The sequence below is a fragment of the Misgurnus anguillicaudatus genome, chromosome 19 (assembly GCF_027580225.2).
Source record: "Misgurnus anguillicaudatus chromosome 19, ASM2758022v2, whole genome shotgun sequence".
Lineage (NCBI taxonomy): Eukaryota > Metazoa > Chordata > Actinopteri > Cypriniformes > Cobitidae > Misgurnus > Misgurnus anguillicaudatus.
The window spans coordinates 18,937,524-18,950,522 of record NC_073355.2 but is presented as its reverse complement, the minus strand read 5'-3'; the positions used below and the strand labels follow the sequence as shown (position 1 = coordinate 18,950,522).

General features: G+C 36.9%; 1 protein-coding gene across 2 annotated transcripts in view; it reads right to left on the bottom strand.

Moving 5' to 3' along the window:
* Positions 1 to 504: 504 nt before the first annotated feature.
* The window catches only part of ttyh3a (tweety family member 3a), a 66,196-nt gene continuing 53,701 nt past the window's right edge, over positions 505 to 12,999 (bottom strand). The window contains exons 13-14 of one of the 2 annotated variants that reach the window (XM_073857049.1): positions 8,891 to 8,971; positions 505 to 3,139 (exon numbers count right to left, since the gene is read on the bottom strand). In XM_073857049.1, coding sequence (XP_073713150.1) covers positions 3,065 to 3,139; positions 8,891 to 8,971 — 156 coding nt within the window. In that variant the 3' untranslated portion in view covers positions 505 to 3,064. Of the gene's footprint in view, positions 3,140 to 8,124; positions 8,221 to 8,890; positions 8,972 to 12,999 lie in introns of those variants that run through there. The other variant, XM_073857048.1, reaches the window with a different exon arrangement.

Sequence of the window (12,999 nt, the reverse complement as noted above, 5' to 3'; positions counted from 1 at the left end):
ACGGTATTAAAAAATGTGTATGTGTATGTATGTATGTATGTATGTATGCACTGCAAAAAATGTTTTTCAAGAAAACATTTTTTTGTAGTATTTTTGTCTTGTTTTCAGTAAAAATATCGAATATTTCTTATTTGCTTTGTTTAAAATTTGCTTACCACATTAGCAGATTTTTTTGCTTGTTTTAGGCACAAAATTACTTAAATTTGATATTTTTGATCAAAAAACTATACTTATTTTCTTGGGTCGTTTTGCTCATAAACAAAAAGCATCTTCATTAAAGAATTTTTAGATATTTTTACGGAAAACAAGACAAAAATACTAAGAAAATCTTTTCTTGAAAATCGTTTTTTTGCAGTGTGTATGTCTATGTCTTATTAAAATTGGATTACTTAAAATTATTGTATAAAATGTATACTAGCATTTATGCTAATATGAACAATCACCAAAGTTTCTGCTACACTGCATATAAAAGAATAATCTCACACAGCTGTACACAAGACACCATCCGTTAATGTTTAGTTTAATCTGAAAACACTGAGATCAAGCTCATTGAAACCACAGGTTTTTACATGTACAATATATTAGTAACTGCAAATAAAAGAAAACAGGTTGTCCTACAGTAAAGTCATATCAAAACATCTCAATAAAAGACAAAAAATCATTTGCAAGAAAAAGACAAAATTTCTTTGTGCTTGCTAACATTTCTAAAAATATGCCACATGGACTATGATTTAAAAAGAACCACATTTTTTTGTACTATATTACAAATAATGTCCTTTTCAGAGGCCATTTTCTTGTTTTGTGCATGTATCAGTGTATCAATATGACATCATCCAAGTGAATGTCGACATAAAAACAGGCTGCATCATCACAAGCATGGTCATTTACAGAAAAAAAACATCTTTTCAGCCGTCTCATTTGGTTGTTCAGGCAAAGCAGAGCTCTTAAGAAATAGGTGAACATTTAAAAGATCCAAGGAAGGTTGTGGGTCATTGGCACATTCGAGGATACAAACCTCATCATTGATCACAAAGCAAACCAATGCAAGCGTCAGTAGCACACAATATGACTCCACTCCTCATTTTAAACTTGAGATAAAAAAGCTTCAGATTGATCTTTCCAAAGATTTTTTGCAGTTCATCTCCATGAAGTTCTTGCTTGCTTCCACAAAAGCCTTGCAGTCTCTGGGACCTCAGGAGCACCGGTTTGTCCCATTGGCATTTGTTATTAGTTCCATGTCTGCATGCATGCATCCATAAGTAAACTGAATATCTGTGTCCACAGTTTTTATTAAAATAAAAAAATGTTGTGACATGATCGATTCAGGTCTTCCGTATTCGACTCTCTTGCAGTATATATTTTGGAAACATAGGAGGAGGCACCCCTGAGGTGTGAAGGAAGGCGAAATGTTTGACTTGGAACAGTATGAGAACCTTGGCACTTCCATATGAGGTCCGGAGCAGAGACACGAGCTCATACAAAATCTAATAGAGGTCTTTTCAGGAGAACACTCCTTGATCCAGCTGAAAAACTGATCAGATGCCAGCTGTTGGCTTTGTCTCCGGTACTTTCAACAAGAAGAAATATTCCAAGTGACAGCGCATCACTTTCTGACTACTTGTGGGAAGGGGAAACTTTCCCCTTATTTTGGGAAATAAAGCAATTTGTGGCAAAAAGCAACCAGCCCAGGAAATTGTGGCATTTTTGAAGTCACACTCAATCACGTCTTGAGGTTAAGTCATCATATGTCTCCAAAAGCAAAATGAAGGTACATATGTCCAGTTTAGATTGTGTACAGTACAATAAAATCTTCATCACTTAGCACAATAGTGGCAATCGTGAGCAGTCACATATATTCGTGCAACATCAATGAAACAGATAAGAATAAAAAAAGAGAAAAAAATCAAAGCCTGTCCCAGTGGCACATGGTTCAGATAAAATCCCAGCATCAGATGAAGCAGACTGCTTCGGCTTTCAGATTCAGATTTCATGGGTAGAAACACATGGATGCAAACAGTAGTTTAAGGATGTCCATATCATCATCATCATCATCATCATGGTTTTCCAGTATTGGCAGTTGATGTAAATTTGAGGCTTACTGCAGTCATTAAGTGATTTGTGTTATCCATGTGTAATAATAAAAACCAGAATAGCTGCAAATCATTATTCAGCCATTGCTTCACACACCTACGACACAAACCTGTAAATGAGACATCTGAATCCGATTAGCCTCATTGAAGGCAATTTATGCTACAGGTTAAAAGCTAAAAATACCCTACTCGAGTCATTTTGTGCTAAAATGCAATTCATAAAGCAACGTGTTGTGCACAAATGCCACAATAATGCAAGTATGCATGTTTGGCATGTACATGTCCAAACATTTACGTCAGCATACTTCCACAGAGTATGTTTCCGTTACGTCCCTTATATTTATCAGCACGGGTCATTTTCATTATTTACAAAACAAACCGGAGGCGCCTGACGACTGCATTTCTCACACTATTTAGATTAGATAGGTTCCTTCATGGATACATTACAGTAGATGAGTCCAGATGATAGGGCTGGCAGTGTGTCCTGCATACGAAGAGGGTCACATTATTTCAAATCACCAGAGGACAGAGGCCACGCAGGAATGTAAAGTGAAGGGCATTACACCCCGGTCCGGTTCTGGAGTCCTCTGAACCTCTGGCAAGAGCACCACAAATGAGCAAGGTCAGCATGGACAGACGCACATGACTCAGGGTATATCAGGGTAATGGGAAGTTCACACTCATAACCTTCTGCTGCCGCCCGATGAACTAGCTGCCTGACCTCGAAGCCGGCCCATCTGGAAATTGCGTGAGAGGCTTCTGAAACGTTCACGTGACAGTAGTATTTACATGATGCAATGGTGTCCTTTATTAGTTGGAGAGCTTAAAAAACTTCAAAATCACTTGCTCTTCACTTGAAGCATCTGGATGGTGGGCCTGGAGGTGAATTTTTTTTGGTCTGTGGGAACAAGATGTGCGTGTGTGTGCATGTGTGCGATTTGTTGACCACCGGAGGAAGTGAACATAGGGTCCTTTTAGTTTGCAGAGGAGCTGCTGTTGGGGTCGGGTCGGGCGTTGGCTAGGTACTTGGCCCTCATGCTTGATGTGTACTGTGGGGAGACAATCATAAAGAACAATATATGTAATGACAAGATTGATTAGTAGCACCTAATTTAATATAATGTGAAAATGGTGTCTACAACATTATAATGTCCCGTTTACACCTAGTATTAAAGGGACTTTCCACTTTTTAAAAAAATATATTCATTTTCCAGCTTCGCTAGAGTTAAACATTTAATTTTTACCGTTTTGGAATCCATTCAGCTGATCTCTGGGTCTGGCGCTAGCACTTTTAGCATAGCTTAGCGCAATCCATTGAATCTGATTAGACCATTAGCATCGTGCTCAAAATAGACCAAAGAGTTTCAATATTTTTCCTATTTAAAACTTTGACTCTTCTGTAGTTACATCATCTACTAAGACAGACAGAAAATTAAAAGTTGTGATTTTCTAGGCAGATATGGCTAGGAACTATCACTGATTATTACGCCAGAATGAGATTATAGTTCTTAGCCATATCTGCCTAGAAAATCACAACTTTTAATTTTCTGTCGGTCTTAGTAGGCGATGTAACTAAAGAAGAGTCTTAGTTTTAAATAGGAAAAATATTGAAACTCTTTGGTTATTTTTTAGCGCAATGCTAATTGTCTAATCAGATTCAATGGATTATGCAAGCTATGCTAAAAGTGCTAGCGCCAGACCCAGAGATCAGCTGAATGGATTCCAAAACGGTAAAAATCAAATGTTTAACTCTAAGGGAGCTGGAAAATGGGTATATTTTTTAAAAAAAGTGGAGTGTCCCTTTAACAAATAACATCAATCAGTTGCTATTTCAATGTTGATTGCCATTTGAAACAAAATGAAGGTTTGATTTGTTTTTTAATGTGTGGTTTCACATTTATAGATGGACAAGTTCACAAGATGGACCAGACTGCGTTCACACCTGGGCTGTGTTAGAAATAACCCCCATACCATCTCTAATGCATTAGTCCAATAATATAGTCCACTTGAATGAGTTAAGTAAAGTCAGACACAGTGCAGGAAGTGCTGTGGGCGCCATCTTGTGTTGAGATGTGGAAATTCATTCAGAATTAAGTTTAATAAAGTTTTCAATGCTCAATTAGTGAACAGTGATTATTTACTTATTATTGCGGTGCATCATGGGATTGAACGAGTGCATTCGCTAATGTCCAATATGATTTTGGACACCACTACACACCACAAATGACTCTTTCCTCACATAGTGCACTATTTAAGGGTATAAGAGGGTTATTTTGGAAACATCTCTGTATTAGCTGTCCACTTATGATCACCCATAATGAAGATTGAAACCAGGTGTAAACAGGACCTTTAGTAATGAGTAAAATAGATAACATAAATCACATGGCGATGGCATAGCAAACACAGAATCATTTAGACAGCCTTTATGTTTTAGATACATAAATTGTGTGTCAAGTCCATACATTTGTCTTGTATAGATTGCAATTACATAAAGATATATTTTGCAGAATTGAATAACCGCAGAGCACTGCGATATACTGTAAAAATCGATGGCAAGCCCCTCAATACCATACTAACTATCTTTGAATTTCCTTAAATACACATCGCTAACATAACTTGGGATACATAAAGAGGATCAACTGGACAAAATGATTTATACCACTATTAATGTAAAAGCATGCTAGGACAAGGTTTTGGTTGTAGAAACATTCAATAATTGTTTAATAAGTGGTTCATGCAGTTCATTAAGTGTGTTAAAGATGCAGTGATCATAGTTTCCCACACACTGTCCTGAACTGTACATAACCTCAGCAGATGTTCCACTGAACCCTGACCCTTCTCCTCAAAGACACATGAACAGGCCTGTATGTGTGTTTAATGTGTGTCGGGCCATTCTGATAAGCCCCAATGACTAGCATACAGTGTGAATGGCAAAACCATTTCCGTTCAGGAAAACAAGACGAGATGAAGTCCAGCAAGGGACTAAAAATAATGAAAAGAAGTTTGAAAAGAACAGATTAGTGTATCTTCATCGCACCCGATGGTATCTTTATTAAATTTTCAAGGGAAATTATAGATTTGAATGAGATCATTTAAATTGTTCTGCTGGCGCTGTGGTCAACTAAAATCAATGCTACAATCTCCTTAAAACAGTTTGTGCCACAGGGAATCAGGAGCCTAACCCTAACTATGTATCCCTAATAGGAACACTTTGTAGCATGGTTAAATTGTTGGGCGTACCAATTTATCAGCAACTGAATCAAGAAATAAATATCAAGTCAGAAATAATACAAAAATATTGAAAAACTACATGTCAATTCTCGCTATCTGTTAACTAAGAAACTACAGGACATATGTCAGTCTATAGGGAATACAGCAGGGAATATGGCACTTTATAGGGAACATGGCATTCTACAGGAAATATGGCAGTCTATAGGGAATATGGCAGTCTATGAGGAATATGATATTCTTTAGGGAATATGGCAGGGAACATGACATTATATAGGGAATATGACAGTCTATATGGAATATGGCAGGGAACATTACATTCTATAGGGAATATGGCAGGGAACATGACATTATATTGGGAAAATGGCAGTCTATAGGGGTTACGGCAGTCTATAGGGAATATGACAGTCTATATGTCAGTCTATAGGGGATATGCCAGTCTATAGGGGATATGTCAGCCTTAGGGCATACGGCAGTCTATAGGGCAGGGGTCTCCAACCTTTCTTCATTGGAGAGCTACTTTCTAAAAAATAAAAGTGGTCGAGAGCTACTTGTGTCACTTTATACCTAAATAAGGGAGTTAATAGACATCGGTCTATTAACTCACTGTGATTTGAACTCTTTCCCCGCCAGCATTTTTTTTTTAAGTTGCCAGCAAGTGCATGCATTTTTTTATTTTTTACAAAATTGTAATACCCTTCAGAAAATGCTTTTCTTTAAACATAAACATACGATACATCAAATGAAAGAACAGATCCTACAACAACAACAAAAAAAACTTTCATGTTGTCTTTATTTAAACTTTTTTATCACCTCTTATATGGGTAGGATTCGTCCAAAAATACCACATTTTGAATAAAAAAAATCTATTATTAAAGATCAAATTTAGAAAGATGATCCAAACATAGAGTATTTACTGCTTTTGGATTCATAAAAGGGATGTGCATGTATGTCACGTATGGCTCTCTGGTATCTCTTGACATTTGATGTTTAAATATATATATAAGATGATAACCCATTGAACTTGTGACGACGACTGTATTTTCGTTTTATCCTAAATTAATCCGAAAATGATGACATCCATTTTAACCATAGTGCCTCGACTCGAGATGTGCGCGGATCGTCCGGTTGCCACGGCGCGAGCTTCACAGCGTTGCGCAGATCGTCCGATTGCCGGCTTCACAATTATTTGTTTGTTGTTGAATCATACATGATGTCATATGATACGCCGGTCTACACAGCTCAACGCAACGTCAAACATGTACCCAGTCTTTACTACCACAGGCGCTTGTAACACTAACCAGACATCCAAATGTGCCATAACCACAGAAAAGAAATAAAAAAATAAACCCACGAGCGAGCTACCTGCAATTAAGACACGAGCTACTAGTAGCTCGCGAGCGACGTGTCGGAGACCCCTGCTTGAGGGGATATGACAGTCTATAGGGGATATGAAAGTCTGTAGGAAATATAGCAGTCTATATGTCAGTCTATATGGAATATGACAGTCTATTGGAAGCATATTATCCATATGTCAGACCCCATTTCGCATATTGATGTGCTAAACATTTTTTTGGTAAATTTGCGTGTGGCTCCGCATCCAATAACAACCGTCATGATTTGCATATTAGTTACCATCCCCCGGATGTGCCCCGACAAATAAACTGTAAGTCTGTGGAAAACACTGTAGTATACAGGGAATGTTGTGGGCTTTAAGGAATATGCCGGTCTATAGGAAATAGTTAGTAAGTTACATTATTTATCCCTGTGGTGAGTTTGCAGCATATACACAATCACATTATTAATAAATTAAAGGAATAGTCTACCCTTTTGCCACATTAAACTATGTTATTACCTCAACCTAGACGAATTAATACATACCTATCTTTTTTCAGTGCATGCACTGTGCAGCGCGTTATGAATGTGTTGGCATTTGGCCTAGCCCAATTCATTCCTATGGTACCAAAAAGTTTTATTTTGTGGCACCATACTTACTGGTATAACTCCTCATGTAACAGTCTTTAAATAGGGAAAACACGGAAGTGTTTGGTGGCTTCCCTGTTTGGTACCATAGGAATGGGTGGGGCTGGGCTGAGTGCTAACACATTCACGACGCGCTGTACAGTGCACGCATTGAAAAAAGATAGATATGTATTAATTCGTCTAAGTTGAGGTAATAACTCAAATAGACTATTCCTTTAAATAAAACTAAAATTTAAAAATAAACTCGCTTGAGGTATAAAAAATGATTTTTGTGTAGCTGTTGTGTAGTTAAGTGTAGAGCATTACGTTAGCAGCACAAAAAGGTTATGGTATTCGAACCCAGGGAACACACATATTGCTAAAAACGTGCAGGCTACCTTGTAATGTACTGTATGTCGCTTTGGAAATAAGCATCTACCAAATGCATAAATGCAATGTATAGTTAGTCCGGTTTGTCATACAATGAAGAACACAGTACAGATGGCAGTATATCAAAAAACGAGGATGCAACATGCCATTTTATAAGGAATATACTAGTCTAAATATAGTCAGTCTATAGGGAATATGTTAGTATATAGGAAGAATATGTCTGCCTATAAAGGCGCATGTACCTTATGCATAGCGTAAGTAAGCTCTAAGGAACATTTTATTTTCTTAGTCTTAAGTGGTATGTGCTAGCTAGTGGATAGAGAACAAGACCAAGAAAGGATACAACAAAAACACTAAGGGTCAGAACGAGGGTAGTTTAGGGGGGAATGAGAAATATTATTCTTTTTTTAGGAAGGGGGCAGGCCAACATATGGAAGTAGGGCAATCGAGTACCTGTTAGCAGAGGCTGTTACCAAAAGGAGCGGGAACTCTCCGATGGCTTTAAATGCCAGCTGTGACGACTGTTACTGCCCGATGAAGTCAAATACAACTGTGTGGGTTTGCAAAAAAGAAAACGACAAGAAAGTGTAGAGCAGAGATACATGACTGACTCAAGCTGATGAAAAACACACAGGCACCACCATCCAGACACACAGAGGCAAAGGTGTGCATTTGTGGAGAAGGGACGAGCTGGTGAGGGGAAATTTACAGTGCGTGCAGGGTTCACTTACATAACCATGCCCAGACAATCTATACCTGCCCAATTTTACATCAACCTCTTTTACATAAGCAAAAGCATAAGGATTGGGAGTTTAGCAGTAACCAGTGACAGTTGTGTCATACCTAGTTTTAAGTTTGCAGCTAGCCCAAAATCTAAACTAAAGTCAAAAATTTCCCACTTTAATACTTATTAATATAAAACAATTTTTATCTGATCACAGTTGGCTGGAGCAGTCTTCAGTGTTCCCACACAACCAGCCACAATCTAATAGAAACTCTCTGTATTGACTTGTTATATACAGTGATTAAACTACAGTGGGGCGGATCAATGATTCACACAAGCAAAATAAAATAAATTGTGTTATTTGAGGTGAATATCTAAACATTCAGGCTGTCTAAATGACTCTGTGGTTTGTGTGTTAGCGTGTTTCTTATCGTCACGTGCATACGAGGGGTGTTTATGTGTGTCATATACATTAAGGAGTAACATAGATACTTACAGAAGGTGGGGGTGATTCTCTCCCAATGAGAGGAGTGTTCTCACAGCGAGGGTTTGGGAAGTTTGCATTCTGAGTCATGTAAATGACAGATACGGCAAACACAGATATACAATTTATACTGCTGCATCCATATTAATAATACATGTATTGTATATGGTTATTTGAGTCTTAATTAAAATAAGCTTTATAACGTAATCCCTGTACACAGCATAACATGAACATTGTTTCAATGCCATTTTCTGTGTGCTCCGCTGGACCTTCTTTCAGAGCCACAGCTAGAAAGGGGCAAAAGTTTTATCCTAGCAGACTTTATATCCTCATCATTGAGTCAAGACATTGCACATATGGTGGAGTCCGTGTCCAGCTGTTAAAAACATCCAGCTGATCTCAGTACACCAACATCATTCTGTCCAGCTCATGTGGAGCAGATTTAGATCGAAAGACAGTGAAGTGATCGGCTTGTGTCTGTGATTTCAATTTTAAGATACAAGACTTAACGTTATCTTGTTTATACAACCTACGCAATTACATTTTTAGGGTTTAAGTGTTAACTATTTTAAATGTACAAGAACCAATACAAAGAATAAAAAATGGTTTAAATTCAAATCATTTTGACTTAATAATACATTTCGCCAAATGTATTATTATTATAAAAAGACTAATAAAACATGATATGCATTGATAATATCCTAATAATAATAACAACAACATTAACATTAAAAAGCCATTGTGTTTATGCAATTTATATTTGTTTTGGGCCTTGTAATGATAAGCTTGAAGGCCCTAATAAATCTTCATTAAATTGTCATTTAGTCCATGTCTCAACTGCATAGACACTGTATTGGTTGTTGATTGTGTGTCGCTTTCAAAAGCCAAAAGGGTCAGAATTAATGGGATTTTTGCCACTGTATTAATATTAAAATGCAATTTTCTTAAGACCAGCATACATTAAAAATAAAACCATGTGGCATATATATTTGCTCATCTACATAGCCATCCTCTACTTAGTTTGAGGACTATATGGCAAGTTGTTCAAAAAAATGGTGCTCTAATATTAATATAGTGGCCAAAGGCACACAAAATCTGACTGTTCTGGCCAGGGCCGGCCCTTGGCATTGGTGAGATAAGCGGTTGCCAAGCCCTAGGGTGTAAAATCACTAAAGAGTATAAAATCACTAAAGGGCACCTCACAAAAGTTTTTTTTTGTCAGAAGTGTACCCTTCCGTGAACAGTGTATATTGCTGTATTTAGTATTGGCGCCGATCCCCGATTTGATGAATTTGAGTCATGAAGTGTTGCGCAGACCGACTGGCTCATGACATTAAAGGCAGGATAGGCAGGAATTATCTAAAAAAACTCTTTATATACCAATACATAATTAAAATGTAAGTACTCTGAAAAAGAGAGTATAAAACTTCGGGACGAAACAAATGATTGGCTTGCGCGACTATCACTTTCTCTCGCGACCATGGCACCACCCCTGTTGCTACGGGATCTGCCGACACATGCGCACACCGATTGATTTGAACGTGCATTAGGCACTCTAGGAAGAGCAAAAGTACGACAGAGAAAAAGCATTCAGAACTCACAGTATCTGCATATGCAGTCAGCGAAGGCAAAAAAAAGAATAAACGGAGAAATCAAACGAGAGTAAATTTCGCATGGCTTTTCCTCGAGTCAACGATGCGGTATTGTCTCTGGAGTGTAGTCCTCATCAGAGTCAACAATGCTTTCATAACGGAAACTCTTCCATGCAAAACACCTTATATGTTATGAATCTTCCACGAAATTCACCTTCATCACAGTGTAACTTGTATCAATGCAACCTGTTTTTAGCTTTGTCTTATAAATTTAACTAGCTTGTTTGTTACCAAATCAAACTAAATATATTATAAACTTTACCAGTATCGTATTTGTTTATATTCATAGTGATAAAGTTGGGTGTATTATTACATGTGATTCTGACATGATGTTACTACATGCACCGCGCTCCTTCCTCTCCGTTCGTCTGAGGTAAATGCTTCTCCCAGCAGAGCCGGTCAGAGTCGCGCATTCATGTGTTTTGGGGCATGGCTTTCGAAGAAACCCAGAAGGGAGGGGGTGGAGTGAATGGAAAAATTAGCTGCGTGAGAGGTCTACAGACACTCGATTTTTATACTCTCTTTTTCAGAGTACTTACATTTTACTTATGTATTGGTATATAAAGAAAGTTTAAACAAATTTGGAAAAAGTGTTTTAGACTTTTTTTAGACTTAAACCTGCCTACTCTGACTTTAAAATACCCAGAGAGCATTTCGAAAGCATTCAGGGGTGCGTTTCCCGAAAGCAACTATGGTCACAAGTTCTGTCATTACCAACAGAGTTCAATGGTAACAACGACCATAGTTAGCTAACAATGCTTTTGGGAAACGCACCCGAGAGCAGTCTGATCTTGAATGGCTTGTGTTACATTGATGTCGTACTCCGATTGGTCTGCGCAGCACTGCATGAGTCAAACACACCATAACCAATCAGATGCGTTTTGACTCATAAAGCGTGATGCTTTTTGAGGGACCCAAAAACGTTTTTGAGGAATGATCGAGTTGGCTATTATTGCATCTGTCAACAGTGAAGGTCTATAAAACATAACTTTAAAAAACTTCTAAAAACTAAAAAAGTCCTTTGCAACTCACGATTTGAAAATCTGGAACTTGAATCTTTGCCAAATATAAGACTATTTATTCAGCTTTCAGATGATAAATCTAAATTAAAAATTGACCCTTACAACTGGTTTTGTGGTCCAGGGTCACATATTGTTACAACAAATGTGACATCACTAAAACTTAAGATGTGTCATTATGGACTAATATAAACAGTGTCTGTATCCTGATGTGATTACAATCTACCACTAGCATTTGCCACTTACAATAAGCATATAAAAATGAACGAAAAAAAGAAAATTCTAAGTGGTAAAAAAGGTAGCATTAAACACAGAAATACAAGTAAGAATAACAAGTTAAGGACTGCTCATGTTAGTCATTGATGTTTATGTGCCATTTCTAAATAGCTTAACAGAATTTACAATGTATCAGAGTTAGATGTTACATTAGAATTTACAGTGTAATATCCAAAAACAGTCATATTTTTAGTTAGTCAAAAGGCTAGTTAGTTTTGTTAGTTTTTAGTCAAGTTTAAAAAAAAATAAAGTAGTCAAAGTTTTATTGTGAAATAAAAGTCTTTCTTTCTTTCTTTTTAACACCATACCAGCTTCTAAGGCTATATTCATGGTGAGAATAAAGTATAATTAAATCAAAGGAACATTAAAAATATGTTTAAAATGTATTTCCTCTAGAAATCTTAAAACAATGTTTGGGCTCACTTGATAATAAAAACCTTTTCAAAAGTACCAACAGAGTAAAAACGGTTTTTCACAGGGGTAAATATAATACAGTCTAAAAGAATATGTTTAATGGACAATGGATTTTAACAAGATGAACATTTTGGGATGGTTTTCTCCTGAGAGTAAAAATTGGTGTGTCATTTTTCAATGTCCTATTCTACAACTTGTATAAATAACTTGATTCCAACGTTCATCAAAACAGGAATTATGTTTTTTCCTCACGTCAGGATTTATTTCATGCAACTTATTATTTAGACATTGATCCCATTCTGATTGCCATTTATTTCTGTTGTATTCATTTATTGTTTGTTTTAAGTCTGTAAAAGGTATAGAACACTTTATTGATTCTGTGGAAAGTGCTTCTTTTGCTGCATTGTCCGCTTTCTCATTTCAAGCAATTCCTGAGTGTCCAGGTATCCCAGCAAAAGTAGATGTTAAAAGCCTTTGATTTCAGCAAAAAATTTTAATGAAGATCTTGACTATTGTTGGATGATCAGTTTTCATATTTTCCAGTGAATCCAGGCATGATTTTGAGTCAGTCATTATTAAGAATTTCTATTGATGTTTCAATAAATTTTAATGCCAACAATAAAGCATTTGCTTCTGCTGTGAAGATTGAACTTTGATCTGGAATATGTTCAGATTTGGACCCATCTGTGTATTTTGGAGTATACTGGGCTGCCCTACAAAGCCAAAGTGCAGTAACTACGCATTTGGTCAAAATTGAGTT